This window comes from Tupaia chinensis, unplaced genomic scaffold, assembly GCF_000334495.1.
Source record: "Tupaia chinensis unplaced genomic scaffold, TupChi_1.0 Scaffold000280_1, whole genome shotgun sequence".
NCBI classification, from domain to species: domain Eukaryota; kingdom Metazoa; phylum Chordata; class Mammalia; order Scandentia; family Tupaiidae; genus Tupaia; species Tupaia belangeri.
Genome location: NW_006159763.1, coordinates 1518873 through 1541691, shown reverse-complemented (window position 1 = coordinate 1541691; position 22819 = coordinate 1518873). Strand labels below are relative to the sequence as shown.

General features: G+C 41.4%; 1 protein-coding gene across 1 annotated transcript in view; it reads left to right on the top strand.

The window, feature by feature from the left end:
- Positions 1-226: 226 nt before the first annotated feature.
- KMT2C (lysine methyltransferase 2C) overlaps positions 227-22819 on the top strand; it is a 221622-nt gene continuing 199029 nt past the window's right edge. The window contains exons 1-2 of the mRNA XM_027772541.1: positions 227-422; positions 22328-22466. Of these exons, the coding sequence (XP_027628342.1) occupies positions 227-422; positions 22328-22466 (335 nt within the window). The remainder of the gene's footprint in view (positions 423-22327; positions 22467-22819) is intronic.

Sequence of the window (22819 nt, the reverse complement as noted above, 5' to 3'; positions counted from 1 at the left end):
CTCCCTCTTGTTCTCTGTCTGTCTCTCTCTGGCAATTCCCCCTGGCAACAAACAAACAAACAAAACAAACAAAAAACACAAAACAACAACCACCCAAAAACAAAAACAAAAGAGCAACGAGTTATGACACAGATCACATTTAGGGTATAAGGAAGGGCTGAATTTAAGGGAGAAAAATGTTTATAAAATCTTATGTTTACTGCTTGATATTATAAAATGTTGGAACATGCCTACATTGCTTTACTTTGTATACCTTCAGATTGTCCATTATGTTGAGTATAAATCTAAGCCTGAGAATTTATCACCTAACTGTTTCTATTTCTTTCTTTGTAGGCCTCGAAGTAGAGGAAAAACTACAGTGGAAGATGAGGACAGCATGGATGGATTGGAGACAACGGAAACAGAAAATATTGTGGAAACAGGTATCAGAGCTTAGTTTCCAAATCATACGTCATAATTGTACTTGTTTATACACCACATTTAGCAGTCATATAGCAATATGTAGTGTATTACCATTTGTCTATGTACTAAACTCTAATTTCCATTTGCCTAAATGATTCAGTAACGGATGACAAAGTTAAAAAAAAAATCCTGAGTTCTTTCTTCATTTCAGTTCTCATTAGTAGGAATTATTTTTTAATCTGTGGGTAAATGCTTAATCAAAACAAAATTACAACTAGAAAAAACAGTAATCCCAGCCCAGGAAAATGATAGCTCACACTACATTCCTGGCTTACGAACCATCCAGTGTTTGTTGAAAGGTTATTTTGTTAATATTTGTGCTGAGGAAAAAAAATACATTCTATTAGCAAATAATTTTGTGAAATGATGAATTAAACTAGACCTAACGGTTTCTGATCTGCTGGACTTTCAGGTGTCTTAAATAAGCTAATTTGTATTGCACATCTGCAAAAGGGAGATAGAATAGGTTTCTCAAAGTAGTTGCAAAATTTACTGAGAGTTAGTGATGTAGTGAGTTGTCAAAAGGACTGGGTTTCATACGGTATTAAAGGATGTCTGCGTGAGATGCTCCCTCATGGGCATGTCCTCAGCGGCTGTTAGCGTGTACACGTTGTGACTGGCTTTCTTTCTGAGGGTGACTATCATCTTGATGCTTATAAAATGTCATACATTTTTTTAGAGAAAAGTTAAAAATTGTGCATCTTTTAAAATACAGTTTCCGAGAAAATGTTTGTGGTTGTCATATGTGTTGATTGTTACATAGTTGTGTAGTTCTTGGAAAGCCTTCACATAGTCTACAATTCACAGCTTCCTTTCCAATAGAATCTTGTTACTTGGACTTACAGAGAAAAGCTTGGAAGTTCAGAATTCTAAATTTCACCCTTTTAAATTTGAATCCATACAAATTCCATTAGTTCTTTTATATGTCTTTTAAAAATACTGTATACTGTTACTAGTAAAATTTTTTTGAAGTTTTATGTGTATTTTTTTAACCTAAGATTATGTAAGCTTCATGAGGTCAGAGGGTTTGTTTTGTTTACTGATTTATCCCCAGCCCTTTAAATATGTTGAGTACATATGAGAAGACTTCAGAAAATTCATGGAACATGTAATTAAAGTACAAGTTAATTTTGATGCACAAAAAAATGAAATTCATCATAGTTTGTTTTCTCCAAAAGGGGAATTTTACTGATTACTTTATACCCTCGCAAAAAGACCAACTGTAATTAAATGAGGTGAACGTTCACCTCAAGATTTTGTCGTCTTTACAAGAAAAAAGATGAGGTTTAGAACTGATCACTTGACCCTTTTTCTTCCTATCTCCTTCTAGTTCAAAATGCTCCCATCTCTTACTAGCCAGCATTCTCTTAGATCTGCAGTTGGGCTCAACACATTCAAGCCTCAGCACAATCTTTGTAGTTTTTGCCCTTTTCCGGAAAATAGGCTTAGTCTGTCCACTGTAGCCACTCTGCTTCCTGTCATAATGCCTCTGTCCCTGAGCACACAGAGAATCCTTGCCCTTTTTGTACTGTGACACTTTATGAGGGTAGTGCTTGCCACACTTCTTATAGAAGGTCCAGCGGGTTTTAGGGACTTCACCATGCTTGTGGGCCTGCTGTCTGCACAGAAAAAGCTCCGTCATGGTTTTTAATTATACACATTTCCTATGAACTTTCCAAAGACCTTGTAGTAGGCATTCAGTTCACTCATTGAGGCAGCAGTACACTCTCACATTTTTCATTTTATATTTTCTAAGCTACCTACTATTATTGGAACATCACCAGAAAACTAACTTTCTCACATTACTTTTCATTTTTTTCCTTACCTGAATAATAGGAAGTTCTACAAAGCGACTGTCTTTTCCTGCTCTTTCCTATGAGAGGTCAAGACAAAATTAAGAGAAATGTCTTAAAGAAAGGAAGATACTTTTTTTTTTTTTTTTTACCCTGGCCTTTTACATGGTTATGGTTAAATAAAACCAAGTGTATTAGTCCTTGCTGTGCCTTTGCCCTTGGAAAGGCTATTGGTTGTCCAGTTCTTGCAGTGAACACATAGGACAGGAAGAGTAGTGGAGGAGAGGAAAAACATGAACCTGCTGGGCCATTGGTGGTGCTGTGGTAGCCAGTGCTCTGTGAGGCCAACCCCTGCGGGAAGGTTCCAGACTCACATCCGGAGACCTCCGTGAGCATGCTGGACACACGAGTGCCCACGGTCTGGGGCTGGACTGTGGCATGAAGACCTGTGGGGGTGCCTGTGTCTCTGACTCTGTCACTCCCTGTCTCTCTTGCTCATGGAAGAAATAAATGAAATAATATTACAAATAAGCAAACCACTAATCTGCAAATAAATACATACAAAGAATAGTTCCACAAATTTCAAGTCAATGTAAAAGCAAGCAAGGACCAGTCTTGTGCTAGGTAGTTGAGGGAGCCAGATCCCACGTGGCCAGCTGCACAGTTCACATCCTGCCCTAGTGGCTTGATAGCATACCAGGCATGCATGTGTGCATGCCCCAAATCCCAATAGGCTGGAGAAATGGAGAAAGATTGCAGTGTGACCACATCCCATTGGGAATGCCTTCTTGCTACCCCACCCCCACTGTCTGTCTTTGTTTGTTTGTTTTTCTGGCAAGTGCATATACCCTCTGGCAATTAGACATAAAAGGCAAGTAACCTTTCTTTGTGGGCCTTAAGACCCAAGCTTTATTGAAAGGTTCTCTTATTTCTATAAATCTTGTGTGTTGAAACATTTAATGATTTGTAGTAATATGAAAATATTGATTAGGACCAGCCACTGTGGCTCATTGGTAACGCTTAGTGTCCTGTGTGCTGGAAGCCACATGGTGACCATGTTTTGGATCCCAGGTTGGCCTGAAAAACATGCCGGGCCATGTGTTGCTGCCAAGGAGATGCTAGAGGGCTGGGGGCAGGGGATTGCGGCATGATGAGACCCTGTTGAGGGTACTCTCTCTCCACCTCTCTCCTCCTCTCACACTCCGGTACACCTGCATATGCTTTCCATCATTTAAAAAAGGGTAGTAATTAAAATGAACATCCTACCATGGTGGGTGAGTGGGAACGAGTAATTTAGGGGTGGCCACTGGGAAAGTTTTAAGAAGTCCTGTTTCTTAAAATACTGCAGTAAGAAAAGCCTGCCTTTCTTTTGGAGGTGGTTACCAGTCTCCGAATTTCTCTATTTGAATAAAATCAGCTTGAATCATGTGTTAGTTACTTTTTTATATTCAGGGCTCTGCAAACTTGTTTTAATTAATTATAATAATTAATTATAATGCAGTTAATTGTAATTAAAATTTTTCTTTTAGTTTTCAAGTTAGCACAGTATAGCTAATGGGAGCCCCTCACCAGATGGCTTTTGAATCCTTTTAAATATTATCTCGGAACTTTTCAGAACTCATTGCTCTTTGGCAAAAAGTACTTTTCAGAGCCATCTTTAATTCTCCCTGCCCTAAGAAATCAGCTACTCTCTTAAGGACTTGGAGTTTAGTGGAAAATAGTATTAGAGACAAAGTCTACACTGTGGGGATGCATATCATGTTGTTTCTGTTGAGAATTAGTTGTGTTAACTCATGTTAGCATTATACTAGTAATTACATAGATGTGAGTGTATGTATACACACATAAACATGAGTTCAGTTTATCTCACACATAATTTTTTAAAATAGACTAATTCATAGAACACTTTCAGGTTCATAGCAGAGTTTCAAGAAAGGTACAGAAAAATTCCATATGCCTGCTACCCCCACATGTATACCTGTCCCATCTCCACTGTCAGTGTCTTTTACCAGAGGAGTACATTTGCTATAGGTTTTGTCCCTGCGTTGACGGCGACACCTTATCACCCAGAGTCCACAGTTTGCAAAAGGGTTAACTCTTGGTTATAAAGTTGTGTGTCCTCTCATACAGAGCGGTTTCACTGCCCTAGAAATCCTCTGGGCCCCACTTATTCATCCCTCCTCTCCCTCAAGTCTGGCAACCACTTTTTTTTTTAAACTATCTTTATAGTTTTGTCTTTTTCAGAATGTCAGATAGTTGGAATCATATAACATGCAGTCTTTTCAGATTGGCTCCTTCCACTTCATAATAGACATTTGTGTTTCTGCTGTGTCTTCTTGTCTTCTTACATATTTTTTCTCCAGAGGTTTTTTGTTTTGTTTTGTTTTGCCTTAGGGCATGTACACTCACTGGAGAGAGAGACACACACACAGAGACTCAGAGACAGAGACAGCTCCTGGGGGTGGGGTGATTTCTCCATTCTCCTTCCGGTATCTTGGGCATGTGTGCATGCATAGGCTCTGGGCATGATTTTCAAGCCATGTCTGGGACTCAAACTGCAGCTGGCCATGTCGGAGTCCAGTGACGTAACCACTATACCATCTGTTGGTTCCTCTTCTCATGTTTTTGCTAGCTACCCCCCTCCTTTTTTTTCCTTTCTTAAAGTGCTGAATATTGCTTCATTGTCTGGATATAACATAGTTTATCCACTTACCCTTCTCCTCCATTCTCCTCTTGGGATCTTGGCCATGCACACACATACACCCGGCGTGAGTTTAAGCCACCGGGTCCGGGACTCAAACCGCCATTTACTACATGGGAGTCAAGCAACATAACCACTATGTCAACTGCTGGTCCCCCCACCATGATTTTGAAGTAGTGGCAAGGAGAAGTGATATTTTGTTATGTCTGTAACAGCCATATGTGCTGAGAAAACCTCTGTGTTCTGTTGGTGACAGGGGCATAGATATTGATAATTCTGTCCTTGTTCACTTACATCTTAATACTTTCTCAGATTTCTAAATTTCAGAGGTCACTAAAAATGAGAGGTTATTATTTTTTTAAAGAATTATTTGTTTAATTTTATTTAGTCATTCAATCATTTTCGTTTGACCAGAAAAAGATAGACACAGAGAGAGAAAGGAAAGTGAGAAAGTAAACCACCAGGTCCAGGATTTGAACCGTGGTCGGTCATGTGGGAGTGTCCAGTGCCTTAACCACCACACCACCTGCTAGCCTAAAATTAGAGATTATAAAAATACAGAAGTAATTTTTGCCTCAAGGTCCTAGACCTTCTACTTAAGTGAATTTAAAAAGTGTCCAATTCAAAATGTTTTATTTTCCTGTTTTGACAATGAGAAAATGTTCTCTCCACTTTATAATCTTATTCAGCTATGCTTAAAAAAATAAAGAAAACTCTGTTTTTCAGTTTTTATCTCATATTCACATTCAGCAAATGATCCCCAGTAACACGGTCCTAGCAACGCTGTTACTACTTATCGTAAACGTCTATTTGTTCTTAAGCGGTACTTGCCACTCAGAGAGCCTGCCAGACAGTGCAAAGCAGTGAAAGAGCAGTGAGGACTGGGGGGTTCTCCAGACCTGCTCTGAATCCTGTGTGGGTTTCCTATTCGCACTGTGATCTTTAGCTTGTAGTTTACCTTTCAGACTTGGTTTTCTTGTCGTTCCTATGCGGACAGCATGTCAGATGTTGTTATTTTTCATGGTAGAGTGTGAGCATACATGCAAATGAGAGTGAAAGCCCCTCCGATGGGAACCTTGTCACACCATGACCCCCTTCTGCACCCCAGCTCTGCAGGCACTTGGTCACCGCCACACATGCATCTGGTGCACTTTCAGGCGTCTGGTCTGCGGATGGCCATGAGGCCCCCAGCACTGCAAACCAGTGTCCCATGGAGTATGCCACCAGGTCAGCCAGGTGCTCCTTTTCCTTAAAAGAGAATTGAGAGAGAACTGTTAGGCACTCATCTGTTTATCCTTTTCGTTTTAGCTGGGCTTCTGGTACCTTGCTGGAGCCTTTCAAAGCTGTGGTCCTCCAGTCTTCACTTACTTAATTCTCACGATGCTGTGTGCTCACCTCTGTCATGACAACCGTTGTGTCCTTTTGTTACCATTTTCTAATCCCCAGCCTGATGCATTAAGGATAGGAATCCTTACTCTAATTTTCAACTGACTGCCATTTGAATACAGTGTATGGTACATGTACAATTTTGTTGGGTACATAATTGCTCTAAAGTAATTAAACATTAACTGCATAGCACAGAGACAAGAGGTGATGAAAACGTTGTTTCTTCCCATTACTTGTCACAATATGATTTAGTGATTTGTGGCGTGGCATCAAGAGTTAGATGTCCAGTAGATGAGGTAGAATATTTGGATTGTGAAAAAAGTCATGATGTATTTTGTGTATTTTTCTATGCTAAAGTGCATCATGATTTTTCCGACAACCCAGCATTCTATGAGTGTAGATAGAGATAGTGAGAATAACACACACCTGTATGTACTTAAGGCATTGGCTTATGTGCTTTTGTTTTTGTTTTCTGTTACATTTATTGGTTTGAGTGTTTCCTGGAAAACTGTAGTTATCTGTGAAAACTGATTTCCATGCTGGCCTTGCATGCACCCAAGTAATGCACAGAGGCACAGAGTAAGAGCAACAACAGAGCGTGTTGAAACATGAGCACACCCCATTCCCCCTTTCCATTGCCTGTTTTGCTTAGTTTTTCTTAAGACAAAAATAAGAATCTTGAATTCAATGTTCAACTGCCAAAGATTAACAGCAGGGCTCATATTCTGGGCTCCAATGAAATCATAAGCACGAGCTGGTGCCAAGGTAGACAATTGACTTATGTACGTGTGACCTTATCGTCTACAGCTCCTGTCAACCAGGATCTTCTTGCAAACTGATAACTCACACCAACACGATTTAGGTCTGAAATATACACAAGGCATTAACAGTGTGTTCTTTGGGAATTTAAGATTAATAAAGACCTGGGAACCAGCAGTTAGCGTAATGGCTATGTTGCTGGACTCCCACGTAGTCAACTGCGGTTCGTGTCCTGGACCCGGTGGCTTAACACTCACGCCGGGCACATGTGCGTGTGTGCCCAAGATCCCGAGAGGAGAATGGAGGAGAAGGGATTGCGATGTGACCATCCCCCCTGGGGGGTGATTTCTCGCTTTCTGTCTCTATGTCTCTCTCTGTCTGTCTGGCGAGCACACGCGCCCTGTAGTGAAAACCTCTCAATAAATAAAAAAAAAAGATTAGGAAAGACCTGGAGACTAGCCACATTTGTCCAGGTCTCTGGAGTGAGAAGCGTGTCCTAAGCAGTCGTGCTGCATTTCTGCCGCAGGACGTTATTTCAGATGACGGTCCCTACCTCTCCTTGCTCTCCTTCAGTTAAATTGTACAGAGTGCAAACAGGAAAGCATGCCGGCCAGTTAAGAGTTTAATAATGCAGGATTTTCATTCTCTTGCTCTGAGAGCTTGGATTGGAAAAAAAAAAAATTGAAAACAAGGAAAATAAAGATTTAAGGGTGTCTTGTGATTTAAGGGGGAAAAAAGGTACTCACTAATTTGCTTAGATATGCAGGCTTAGTGGCCTGGCCCTATATTTTCAGATTTTTTTTTTTTTTTTTTTGGGAGAGGTTTTTGCTATAGGGCGCATATGCTCGCCAGAAAGACAGAGAGACAGAGAGATAGCGAGAAATCATCCCTCAGGGGGGATGGCCACGCCGTAATCCCTTCTCCTCCATTCTCCTCTCAGGATCTTGGGCTCGCACGCACACGTGCCTGGCGTGAGTTTAAGGCCGCTGGGCCCAGGACTTGAACCGCAGTCAACTACATGGGAGTCCAGCAACATAGCCATTATGCTAACTGCTGGTCCCAAAGTTTTTATGAATGGTTTTTAAGATAAGAGAAGGAAAACATCCACTACCCCTTTTCAGAACTTAAATAAGGGGGCAGTAGACATTTATCACACCCAACAACTATGGCAGCAGTTCAAATGTGACCAAGGTAAATGTAGAATGAAGATATTCTAAACACAGCCAGAATTCAGCAAATCTAATACACTAAAATCGTATGATTACATGTTGAAAGGAAATGCACAAAAAATAAATAGGAATTTTGAGATTTTTTTATTTGAAGATAATTTTAATGCTGTTAGATTCACAAATATGCCAATTTAAATACCGAACCCTATGTATCTAAAACACACACTGCAAACATACAAATATCTATTCTCTCCACATATCAACACCCATTCATATCATGGTTTGGAAATGGGAAGAATAGAGTCCCCTTAAACTGCAAGTCAGCAGCTGTTTCTTTACAGTTAACTGTAGCAAAATTCACACAACACAGTCATTGACAATGATCTTCTTTACTTGTTAACTCACAAACACCTTCAAAACTGCATTTTGTTAGTTTGTGTACTAAAGCGTAGAAAAATGGAACTACACAAATATTGAAAAGTTAAAAATTCCTTAATTTTTTATTCCTGGTGCCACTACCACAGTTTACAGGGCAATGCACCTGATGTAATGAAAAGAAAAAGAAAAAGACAAAGCTACAACAGATAAAAGAGCTCAGGAACGTCCATCTAATTGACACTACATTGCATTCATCCGTAGCTGCACTTTTTGCTAACTGTGGCTCTGACAGTCCTGAACAAGAAGGTTTCCTGTGTAAGCTGCAGTAACTTTTCTGACTATGGATCATCGTTCCTCCTGTGGCCGATTTTTACAGTTCCTTTAATGCATTTGGGACGGCTGTCTCAAAGTAACCTGCAGCTTTCCTGACAACTCCTCGCTCTCTCTCCTGCTGAGAACTGTAGCCCTTTTCTGCTGTTTTTAGAACCTCCTGCTACCATATCCCCGATCTCCACCCCCAGATCCATAACCACCCCATAAGGGCTGCCCGAGCTTCTTTCACCAAAACTGCCCCCTTTCATGTGTCCATATTTTGACTGTCATGTCCACTATAATTTCAGAAATCATTTTAGTTTCCACCACCCACCACCGTAGTTACCACTGCCAAAGTTTCCTTCTTCATGGTGACCACCATATCCACCGCCTTGGTTTCCATACCCTGGTCCACCACCACCATAGCCACCTCTACTGCTACAACCAGGCCCATCGCCATAGTTGTCACCGTCACCTCCAAATCCATTATATCCACCATCACCTCCTCCATAGCTACTTCTGCTGCCACCACCTCCACCACCACAGCCTCCTCTTCCACCAAAGTTTCCACCACGACCAAAATTACCTCCACCACCTCCGAAGTTTCCTCCATGACCATCAAGTTGCCAGGTCCACCTCCACAACCTCTTTGTGATCCAGTAGACTGCATCTCTTGTTTAGAAAGGGCCTTTTTCACTTAACAATTATGCCCATTAATAGCGTAGTATTTCTGAACAACAATTTTATCAACTGTATTGTGATCATCAAAAGTTACAAAAGCAAATCTTCTCTTTTTCTCAGTCTGTCAGTCTTCTATAACTTCTCTGGTTTCAATCTTGCCAAACTTTTCAAAGTAGCCTCTCAAATTATATTCTTCTGTTTCTTCTTTAATACCGCCAACAAACATTGTCTTTACTGTTAGATGGACACCAGGCTTTACAGAATCCCTTCTGGACACAGCTCTGTTTGGTTCTACTACAGCCCATCAACTCCACGTGGCCGAGTACACACTGCTGCGTCCACCTCTTCAACACAAGAGTACGTCACAAAACCAAAGCCTTGGGACGTTGTGTTTGGGGGTCTCATTACCTCACAGTCTGAGTGTGCCCCTTTTTCACGGTGTTCTTGTAAACTCTCATCTGTAGTTTCAAAGCTCCGACCACCAATGACAGTTTTCTCAACTGCTCTGGTTCCTTTGGATCGTGACCCTCCATTTTGAGACTGGTCTTGCCTCTTCTAACTCGAGTTCAATATCTGTGCTTTTCATACGTTATCTTTTTTGATAGACAGTTGTATATTGGTTGGTATCTTTTAAATGATGAACAAACTGAAATCGAGGTGAGTCTCAGTAACTTGCCAAGATCACATTGCTAGCCAATGCTGAAGTAGGGTGAACATTCTGGACCATTGGATTCTGAGTCTTTGATTTTAACTAACACAGTAAATAGCTTTTGATATTAATTTAAACTTTCTCATATCTTAGAACCAATGATGCAAGATTAGATTAATGATGGATGTTGGAAAATTAAAGGTTAAAAAAAGGATATGCAGTAGAATTATGTAGGGGCAGGGGTTAGGTATAATTTATCTCTGTACGTCCAAAGGTGTGCTTGGCACATAGGTGATGCTGTTTAATAAAGTGCACAGTCTCGTCTAGTTAGCTTTGTTCCTTACAGGATCAGTCTCTAGTTAGCACTACACATGCGCCACCTAGTGGTTAAAGACCAACCACAGGCAGTGGCTGTTTATGCTCACTTCCCTCCTGTACCTCCAGGCTTGCAGTGGTCTCTACCTTTCTGACTTCAGAGCATTTTGTGACCAAGTGCCTTTACCTGTATTTTAGGTCAGGTTCAAAGTAAGGGGAAAGATAAGCTGGTGATTTTATATAGAAGAAAAATATGGTGAGTTTTTTAAATGTATAATTTGCATTTTGTTATTTCCCAGAGGAAAGACTCGCCTTAAAGACTCAGCTCCTCACATGGGCTTTGGTGGAGGGCGAGCAGCAGCACCGCAGGTCTCAATCGGGTGGGGATGTTCGGTCCTTCCGAGCTTCACGAGGTCGGTTCCGACTGCCTTGCTAGAGCGGGAGTAATGCACAGTACTGCAGCTCCACGCACAGGCCGGGGAGCACACGGGCGGCGAAGACCCTTGCTCCGAGATGTCCCTGACGTCTGAAGTAGAGGCTGTGGCCTCTGCGGTGTTTCAGATGATGATGAACTTCTTAATAGCCTTGTCCTTGGGCGCGCACAGGTGCAGTTTGAGCAGCAAATAGACTGTATGTGGCTGTGGTACCTTTTGGCACAGCCGTCGTTTCTTCCTTTCTTTGTCATCTTGGAAGTGAGGCTGTAAGAGAGGCTTGGTGAAATTAAAAAAGAAAAAAAAAATCATTAGAGGATGTGCTTGCCAGAGAAGAAAAAAGCACTATCTGATGGGATGTGGTCATGCCACAGTCCCTTCACTTCTCTGTCCTGTGGGGACTGGGAGCATGCATGTATACATGCCTCAAGTATTTTTCAAGCTGCCAGGGCCAGGATTTGAACCAATGTTGCTAATGTGAGGTCTGGCTGTCTTAATGACTAGACTGTGGGATCAGCCTATGCTGAAAATTTTAAATGTAAAAAATATCTGCTATGATTTCCGTAGTTTTGGACTTTGGGCAGTTCAAATGAATAGAACCTCGTGAAAGGCAAGACCTGCAAAGTGGCCGAGTAGCCAGGCCCATCTGCTTCATTGTTAAATGGCGAACTTCTTCCTTTAGGTGTAACATGGGGTGCCATTCAAGGAGCAAACTGGACATAACCAAATGTGGGCATCAGCAGCATTCCCTGTCCGCCCCCCAGGGTCACAGTCACGCACTTCGCGTGTCTCTAGATGGTTTCGCTGGTTGCATCCTGGGCAGACATCGTTTCCAACCAGAGCAGTCTGTTTCTCATTCTGCTGCCAAACTCTGATAACGTTCCCCTCCCCCCAAGTTTATTTATTACATCCATGAGAGAGGAGAATAGAGACAGGCACCCTCAACAGACCTGTCCTCAGTCCTAGCTGGCCTGGCTCATGGACCTGGGACACAACCCAGGACCTTTCCTTTGTAGATTCAGTTACGTTACCCCTGCGCCACTGCCGGTCCTGAAACTCTGCTGGAGACTAGGACTGAGAGAAGAGAGGGGACATAAACGCTCGATAGCTGTCCTGCTTTATCTTTGCCAGATGTAAAATCTAACTTACGATAACAGTGTAAGAGTGACAGTGACCCTTAGGCTCTGTATTACCTGTAGTTTCATACATTTAGAGATATTTTAGTTTGTTCCTTTTTTTAAAAAGAGGATTTTTGGTATAGGGCACGTGTACTCTCTGGAGAGACAGGAAGAGACAGAGAGACAGAAAGTGAGAAATCACCACCCCCCCAGGGGGGATGGCCACGCCACAGTCCCTTCTCCCCCATTCTCCTCTCAGGATTTTCAGCGTGCTTGCACAAGCACCCAGCATGAGTTTTAAGCCACTGGGTCTGGGACTCAAACTGGACTATGTGGGAGTCTGGTGACGTAACCATTACGCCTCCTGCTGGTCCCAATTTTGTTTCATTTTTACGTGGCTGGAACTGCTACTCCCTAGGACTCAATCATATAATTCCTCCTTATTTGTTTAAAAAAAAAAAAAAAACAAAAACAAAAAAACCCCAAAGACTGAAACAACAAAATCCAAACCAAAAGTCAACCCCAAAACTCATCAGTTCCTGTTTCTTTAGCAGAGCCACCTTCCAGGTCACGGGTAGCACCAGTAGGCACGACAGCTAGAGGAGAGCAGGATGGGCACTCAGAGCCTGCCTTACTGTGGCCCTCTCTGTGGATCAGGCCTGGTCCTGATCTTGTTTCTTTAAAAAGAAAAAAAGAAAAATAATCCTTGCCCTGTAGCCCCCCCTCACCCATGGGGGCCTATTCCAAGTGGATGCCTGAGACTACAGACAGCACGAAGCCCTGCATGTGCTGTGTCTTCCCCCATCACATCAGGCACAGCGAGGTACCTCACGTAACACCAGAGCAGAGCAGCTGCGGTAGTGCACGGTGTTGAGGGCGCAGTGCTGCGCTCGCCGGTTTCCAGACTGCCGGAACCGCAATGGCAGGAAGCGTAACTGCAGATAAGAGGGAGCTGCTGCAGTCTGAATCTGCTCCTTCCCTCCTTCTAAATGCAGGAAACCTAATTTTAAAAGCTTGTATACCTGAAAACCTACAAACCTACCATGAATGTTAATTCATGTTTAACTGGGACCAGCAGTTGGCATATTGGCTATGTCGCTGGACTCCCATGTGGTCGACTGCGGTTCGAGCCCCGGACCTGGTGGCTTAAACTCACGCCAGTCGCATGTGCGTGTGTGCCCAAGATCCCGAGAGGAGAATGCAGGAGAAGGGATTGCGGCGTGGCCATTCCCCCGGGGGGCGGATTTCTCTCTTTCTGTCTCTCTGTCTCTCTCTGTCTTTCTGGTGAGTGCACACGCCCTATAGCAAAAACCTCTCAAAAAATTATGTTTAACTTAGTAATTTCTCTCTTGGTTTAATTTGAGAGAGAGAGACAGATAGACACTATCCTGCTTGTTCTCTCTTAGTTGTAAGCAATAACCTTTTCCAAAAAAAAAAAACCAACCCAAAATGTTATGTATTTTCTTTTTCTATATATTTTTAAAGTTTTTGCAATAGGGTATGTGTTCTCACTGGAGAGAGACAAAGACAGTGATAGAGAGAGTGAGAACTCATTCCCTGGGGAGGATTATCATACCATAATCCTCTCTCCTCCACTCTGGGCATGCACGCACAAATGCTCAGCATGACTTTTCAAGCCGCCAGGTCTGGGACTCGAACCACAGTTGGACATGTAGGAGTCCAGAGCCATAACCACCATGCCACCTGTTGGTCCCACGTGTTTTCTGTTTTAAGGGAACAGAAATACGGGAAAAGCTGGAACAATTTGCCAAGAGAATGCAATTTTTGACCAGGTTTTGAGTGGCAGAAAATAGTGTGCTGAGAGGCATACTGTTGGAGGGAACAGTTTCGGATTGGGGGGTAAACAGAACACTCGTGTTCCCAGGAGAAGTATGGCCTGTTACCCCAGTCCATTTGGTTTGTTGTCTCTAAGCTTTTTTTTTTTCTTGAGAGGTTTTTGCTATAGGGCGCGTGCGCTTGCCAGACAGACAGAGAGAGACAGAGAGACAGAAAGCGAGAAATCACCCCCCAGGGAGGATGGCCACGCCACAGTCCCTTCTCCTCCATTCTTCTCTCGGGATCATGGGCATGCACGCACACGCGCCTGGCGTGAGTTTAAGCTGCTGGGTCCGGGACGCGAACCGCAGTCGACTATGTGGGAGTCCAGCGACATAGCCATTACGCTTACTGCTGGTCCCGTCTCTAAGCTTCTGAGGCACTATTTTTACTCCTCCTTTACATTTCTATTGTGTTTTCTGATTCATCCTTTCCTGTTACCTACCACTAAGAATAGTGCAAAAGGACGGGACCAGAAGATGGCATAATGGTTACATCGTTGGACTCCCATGTAGTTGACCATGGGTTGAATTCCGGACCCAGCTGCTTAAAACTCACACTGGGCTGTGCGGGCCCAAGATCCCAAGAGGAGAATAGAGGAGAATAGAGGAGAAGGGATTGCGGTGTGGCCATCACTCCCTGGGTGGGGGGGTGGGAGGGTAGTCCCCCTGGGAGATGATTTTTCACCTTCTGTCTCTGTCTCTTCAGTAAGCACACATGCCCTATAGCAAAAATTTCTTTTTAAAAAAAAATAATTATTTTAATTTTATTTATTCATTCATTTCTTTTAATTTGACCAGAGAGAGACACAGAGACAAAGAGAGAAAGAGAAAGTAAGTTAGTAAGCCACCAGGTCCAGGACTTGAACCATGGTAGGCCATGTGGGAGTGTCCAGCACTTTAACCACCATGCCACTTGCTGGTCTCCCACAAAAATTTCTTTTTTTAAAAAAGAAAAAGTACCAAAGGGCATATCTCACCTGTGTGCTGGGCCTCTTTGAGTAGAAATGAAGTGTTTCCGTAATGGTGTATTTAAAATACATGGTCATTTTGTTGTACTTTGAATGTAGTGGACAGGCAGAGAGATTCTCTTAGCAGAACCGTACTCCTTTCTGTGTCTGGAAGTCACAGTACTGTAGATCAGGCAGCACAGAATGACCCTGGCTTCGTCTGGGTGCTTTTTCTAGAGCTAATAGGCTCTGTAGGTATAGTCTCCTTTCCAAGTCATTGCAGTTTGCAGCGACACCAAATATTTTGTTGCAGCACAAAAAGAGGCAGTTGATGTTTCAAACTCCAGAATCAGTGTCTTTTATTTGGTGACCAAGCAGCTTGGTAGCCGTTATGCCATCTGTTGGTCCCTTTTTAAAGTTTTTTATTTATTTATTTTTATTTGGTCAGAGGTAGGGGGAGTGATAAAGCAAGCTGCCAGGTTTGGGTCTTGAACCATGGTAGGTCATGTGGGAGTCCAGCACCCTTAACCTCCATGCCACCTGCTGGTCCCTGTTCGTAGTTTTTCTAACTAAAGAACTAATAGTTATTGAAACTGTTCCTTTTGAACATACTTCCCTAAAATTTCTTTTGCAATCCAGAAGCTAGAAAACTAGGGGAGTCAGATTGAAGTTCTATTATGAGGCCTGAGATAAAATTTGGTGTTCAAGGTGCTAGATGTGTCTAGTGTGCAGTTAAAATAGAGTCTGAAACTCAGGAGAAGAGTTAGTGCTAGAGATACTACCTTTAAAAATCACCAGATACAGAAAAAGATTGTTGAAACTTGGTTAATACTTAAGCTCTTTAAAGAAATGTATATAAAGGATTTGGAGATTTAAAAGACATCAGCTGAAGAGACAGATATTAGGCCAATTAGTTTCCATTAGCAATCTCGTGAGCTAGAGGGTAGGAATCCAATTTCATAGGTGAGTAAAGGGCTGAGGTTTCAGGGTGTCCAGCATTGGTAGATGGTAGGACCGGACCTTGACACCAGGACCAGGACTTCAGAGTCTTTGCATCCATTGCATCCTCCTGCTGAGTGGTAGAAAAGCATTTCACTAAGGAGGGGGAGTCCTGGTGTTTGAAGGCTTGTGCATGGCCCTGGGCTGTTAGTCCCATTGCCACCTACTTTGTTGGTGATAGGGAGGGCAGTTGTGTTCTAGAAAGGGTTAATTGAGGGTGAAAGATAATGGAGTTTAGTCATTCAAAATGCCATTTCATGAAAGGTGGTGGTAGAAGGGAAGGAAGGACAATCTTGATGGACTTCTGAAGGATTTTAAAATTTTTATTTCAAGTTTTCCTGAGGGCTCATTTGCTGACTGGTGAGGGAAGGAGCGAGGGAAGAAGGGAAAGATAGAAGCAAGACATTAAGAAATGGAAAATGATCTATTGATGATGATGTGTATATAATGTTTCCAATAAGTGGGAGTTGAGCTTCTGCGCGCACCCATACACACACACACACACACACACACACACACACACACACACACACACACACACACACCCTTACTCCTGGTGTGTTTTTAAAGTCACTGGGTCCAGGACTTGAACTGCACAATAAGCCATATGGGATCTGGCTGCCTTAACCACTATGCCACTGGCTGGCCCTTGAAGGATTTTTAAAATGTATTTGTAGGTGGTGATGCAGAAAGGTCTAAATAAATTTTGTGATAGAAGAAAAGGAACCAGGGAAGAGCATGACTGGAGCTAGCCGGGAACATTGGTTGGAGGGGTAATAGCCTTTCATTCTGTTAATACAGGATGAAAAAGTGGATATTTAGTTTTTATTTACTGACAGATGATAGGGGTGAGGGTATCTGAATATGCTCTCAACTATTAGATCAACTCCTGAGAGCCGTGGGCAGTCATGTGCTGTGTAACAGTGTTTAACAGTGTTTCAGTCAAGACAGACAGACCACATATGTGACAGCCTTCCTATAAGATCCTGAGAGGCCATAACTTACAGCCCAGGTGTGTAGTAGGCTCTGCCGTCTGGGTTTCTGTTTGCACAACAAAACCACCTGGCAGCACATCTCTTAGACTGTACCCCCATCATCAGGTAAAGCAGGAGTGTGCAGTGTTTATACTCCTGAGGAGAACTGAAACAGGCAGAAGGACTGGGACCATGGCCCAGTGGTTAAGGGAACCTAATCCCACATAGTGTGATTCCTGGACCTGCTGAAAACCACACAGGGTGAGTGTATTTGCCTCAAATCCCGAAAGGATTTGGAGAAATGAAGAAGGAATTATGGCATGACCATGCCTCCTTTGGGAACTGCTTTCTCTCTCTGTTTCTCTCTTTCTGTGCCCATAGCTCTCTGGCAATATGCCCTTTGGCGACTGAAAAAAATTACAATCCAGTTAAGGTGGGTTCTTTAAAAATAGTTAGCTTTTAGAGTGACTCCTAACTACAATATGTAATTATTGTTTTAAAGATAGTTTCTACTTATACAGTGTGAAGAAACGTCTTTCTTTTTTATATTATTATATACATTCCGTCATAGTGTTAGATTGTTGGAAAAGTCATGGCATAGTCTGTATGTCTGCCTGTTTGTTTGTTTGTTTGTTTGTTTCAGGATAATATATTTATAGCATTTGTAACCTTCCTTCCAGATGTATATTTCATGGCATAGTTTTTCTGTTTAAAAATGCATCGTGACTTTTCTGACACCAACATCTCTATAGTGCAAATATGGATTTTCAGAGTATGCCTGTAGTACATGGTCATCAAATCAGGTTATTACCATCTACATCACTTTCAAAAAAGAACTTTACGTCTTTTTTTTTCCCTTTCAGATTTTTAAATTTTTTATTATTTATTTATTTATTTATTTATTTTGGCAATAGGGCTTATACAGCCATTGGAGAGAGATAGACAGAGAGGGGGAAGTGAGAAATCGCCCCTCCTACTAGGGAGATGGCTATGCCTCAATCCCTTCTCCATTCTTCTCTCATGATTTTGAGCATGCATATGCACATACCTAGCGTGTTTTTCAAGCCACTGGGTCCAGGACTCGCACCGCAGAATCAACTATGTGGGATCCAGCACCTACCTTAACTACCATACTACCTGCTGGCCCTCAACTGAGAACTCCACTTTCTTCTGTTAAGTATTTCTTTCCTTTGCCCCTCGCACCCACCCTCTACCATCCATTGCCCTCCCTTACAGTCTCTGGTATGTATGTATTATTATTATTATTATTATTGGAGAGGTTTTTGCTATAGAGCATGGGTACTCGCCAGAAAGACAAAGAGAGACAGAGACAGAAAGTGAGAAATCACCCCTCAGGGTGGGGGGGTGGTGGCCACACTGCAATCCCTTCTCCTCCATTCTCCTTTTGGGATCTTGGGCACGCACGCACATGTGCGCAGTGTGAGTTTAAGTCTCTGGATCCGGGACTCAAACCGTGGCCAATTACATGGGAGTCCAGCAACATAGCCACTACGCCAACTGCTGGTCCCCAGTCTGTGCTATTTATACTTATCCTCCCTACTATCATATCTTCATATCTTCCCATTTCTGCTATAGAGCGAAGACATTCAGTACGTACTGAGTGTGGTTATACAGTATGTGCCTTTCAGAGTCTGGCTTACTCCATTTAGCGTTAAATCTCCTATACATACCCATTTTGAATGAAATTACAGGATTTTTAGTTTCTTATGGCTGAGTAGTATTCCATAGAATATATGTTCCACATTTTTTCCAATCTAGTAGTCAACTTGGGGACACTTAGATGGGTTCCATGTCTTAGCAATTGTGAATAATGCTGGAGTAAGCATGAATATGCAAGTATCTCTCCAACCGAGCATTTTCCTACCCTTTGGGTAAATATCAAGTAGTAGGATTACTTTACTTAGTTGTATGGTAGCTCTATTTGTAGATTTTCCATACTGTTTTCTGTAGTGGTTAAACTAATTTGCATTCCTTACAACAGTTGTGAGGGTTCCCTTTTTATCACAACCTTGCCAGCACTTATTGTTCATTATTTTTTGTTCATAGCCATCTTAACTGGGGATAAAATTGTGATTTTGATTTGCATTCCCATTATGATAAGAGGTGTTGAACATATTTTCATATGCATTTTGGGCATTTGTCTCTTTGGGAGAGTTGTCTATTTAGTTCATTTGCTCATTTTGAAATTGGATTATTAGGGTTTTTTTGTGGGTGAGCTGTTTGAGTTCCCTCTGTATTCTGGTCGTCAATCCCTTGTCTGAGGCATAAATTGCAAATATTTTCTCTCATTCTGCAGGCCATCTCCTCACTGTAATTGTTGTTTCCTTTGCTGTGCAGAAGCTTTTTAGCTTGATGTAATCCCACTTGTCTATTTTTGGGATTATTGCCTGTGCCTTAGAGGTTTAATTTAAGAAATCTTTGTGAACTCCAATGTTTCTAAGAGTTTCTCCCAAGTTTTCTACCAGTAGTTATATAGTGTGAGGCATTACATTTAAATATTTTGTCTATTTTTGAGTTGTTTTTTGTTAATGATGAGAGATAGGGTCCAGTTTCATTTCACTGTAGGTGGATATCCAGTTCTTCCAGCACCATTTGCTGAAAAGACTTTCTTTTCCCCACTGTACTCTTTGTCAAAGATCAGTTGACTGTATGATTGTGGGTTTATTTTTGGATTTTCTTTTTCTGTTCCATTGGTTGATGTGTCTGTTTTTGTGACAGTACATGCTGTTTCTGTTATTGCCACTTTGTAATATATTTTGAAGTTGGGTAGTAAAGATGTCTCCTACTTTATTCTTTAAAAAAAATTTTTTTTAGAGAGAGATTTTTGTTATAGGGCGCGTGTAACTTGCCAAAGAAAGACAGAGTGATAGAAAGTGAGAAATCACCCCCAGAGGGCATGGCCACACTGCAGTCTCTTCTCTTCCATTCTCCTCTCAGGATTTGGGACAGGCATGCATACACGCCTGGCATGAATTTCAAGCCACTGGGTCCGGGACTTGAACCATAGTTGACTATGTGGGAGTCTAGCGACATAACCATTACTTCATCTGCTAGTCCTTCCTGCTTTATTCTTTTCACACAGTATTGCTTTGGTGATTTTTTTTTTTTTTTTTAATGATTCTAGTCAAATTGTATATGATTTTTTTTTTTTCTGTTTCTGTGAAGTATGTTGCTGGTAATTTGATTATATCATATTGAATATGTAAATTAATTCAAGCTCCTGCCATTTTGATTATATTGATTCTTCAAATCCAAGAACATAGGATGTGTTTCCATTTCTTTGTACCATACTCAGTTTTTTCCCCCAGCTTTTTGTAGTTTTTCATGTAGAGGTCTTTTACTTCTTTGGTTTTATATACACACACACAGACACACACACACACACACATATACATATATACACACATATATATTCTCTCTATATAAATATGTATAATATATAGAGAGGAATTTATGAAAATTCTTTTTGGTTTTATATATTTTTATGTATATATTATATTATATTATATATATTTCATATGTATGCATTTATATATAAAGGAATTTGTGAAAAAACTCTAGAAGTGATAAATATTTGGTAAAGTAGCAGGTTGCAAAATCAGTATACAAAAATCTATAGCATTGTTATACATGAATAATGAACATACTGAGACAGAATTGAAGCAACCTCATGTACAATAACCACCAAAATATTTTAAAAAGTATACATGTAAATTTACATTTATAATGTGTTTCTATAAATATACATATATTTATATACAAATGTTGGTTTGTGGTATTTATTTATTTATTTGGGAGAGGTTTTTGCTATAGGGCGCGTACGCTCGCCAGAAAGACAAGAGAGATAGAAAGTGAGAAATCACCTCCCCAAGGGGGATGGCCACGATGCAGTTCCTTCTCCTCCATTCTCCTCTCGGGATCCTGGGCATGCATGCACACGCGCCCGGTGTGAGTTTAAGCCGCCGGGTCCGGAACACGAACCGTGGTCGACTGTGTGGGAGACCAGCGACATAGCCATTACGCTAACTGCTGGTCCCGGTTTGTGTGTGGTTTTTTTTTTTTTTTTTTTTTTTTGTGGTTTTTGTACATGAAGTTGCTTTTTTTGTGGTTATTGTACATGAAGTTGCTTCAGTTTTGTCTCAGTATGCTCATTGCTAGCGTATAACAATGCTATAGATTTTTGTATACTGGGGACCATCAGTTGGTGTAACGACTATGTTGCTGGACTCCCATGTAGTCAGCCATGGTTCAAGTCCCGGACTCTGTGGCTTAAACTCACGCTGGGCACGTGTGTGTGTATGCCCAAGATCCCAAGAGGAGAATGGAGGAGAAGGGATTGCTCTGTGGCCATCCCCCCGGGAGATGATTTCTTGCTTTCTGTCTCCCTGTCTTTCTGGCGAGCACACGTACCCTATAGCAAAAACCTCTCTCTCTCTCTCAAAGAAAAAAAAAAAGACTTTTGTATACTGTTATTGTAACCTACTACTTTACCAAATTCATTTATTGCTTCTAGGAGTTTTTTCATGAATTCCTTTTTTTAAAATGTGCATAATCATATTGTCTCTGGATAGAAACAGTTTAGCTTCTCATTTTCCTATCTGAACACTTGTTATTTTGCTCTCGTTTCTGATTGCACTGGCCAGGACTACCAGCATTATATTGAATACGAGTGGGAAAAGTAGGTAGTCTAATCTTGTTTCCATTTTTAGTGGGAAACCTTTTTGCTTTCCCCCATTTAGTATGGTATTAGCAATGGGTCTGTCACATAGGCTTGTGAAGAAACTTTTTAATGAGTCACATTAAAATATATTTGTTCTATATGCCAACAACTATAATCCTGAAAATAAGATTTTCTTGAAGTTTACTTATTTATTTCTTTCATGAGAGAAATGCAGGGAGAGAGAGACAGGCAGACAGACAAGTACACTCAATAGGGTTTTATGTTGTGATCCTCCCCTTAGCCCTTCCTAGCCAGCCAGGATTAGGGCACACGTGCCCTAAGTGTACAGGTTGATTTAGGAACCAAATCCTGATCCTCCATATGGCTTCCAGCCTTGCATATGCTTCTAGCATTCCCAGAGTAGATTGTACTACTGTTGCACTACTGTGGGTTGTCTGAAAATGAGACTTTCAGAAATTATTATTAAGATGAAACTTCTCTGGGTCTATCCTAATTTGGGCACAAGGAAAAGTGTACCATGGAGTGCATAATTTTGATTGTCATTTTGCTTTAGAGAATGAATATAAAGAAGTTCTTAATTATGTACATGGTTTTCCTATAATATTGGAGCAATGTAATTTTTGGTTTCTTTTTCTATTATCATGTATGCTTTATATATAAATTCAACAGTGATTAATGTACAAAAATGACTCTGTACCCCTCTCTTTAAGCAGAAATCAAAGAACAATCTGCAGAAGAGGATGCTGAAGCAGAAATCGATAACAGCAAACAGCCAATCCCAGCTCTTCAGCGATCTGTGTCCGAGGAATCAGCCAACTCCTTGGTTTCTGTTGGTGTAGAAGCCAAAATCAGGTTAGAGAATGAATGTAGCTGGGTTAGAGATAAGTCATAGTAAATATGGCAGTGAATGGGCTGCAGAGAAAGTTCAGGGAATATGAGTTGAGGATGTAAATCTAAATGGAATCTTATTGTTGAGTAATTTTAAATTTAAGACCTCTGTGTGTGAGGGCAGAGTACACATGTGGGCTGAGGCTATTGCAGAGCAGGGCAGTATGCCAGAGTGTGACTCTAGTCACTTTGGACCAATACAGAATGTTGCTGGTGTTCTCTTCCTGGAAGAAGAAATAGCTAGAAACTTTTTGCATAGGTTTTTTTTTTTTTTTTTTTTTTTCCCAAAGGGGATGGGCCCTCTCTTAAAAGAGGGA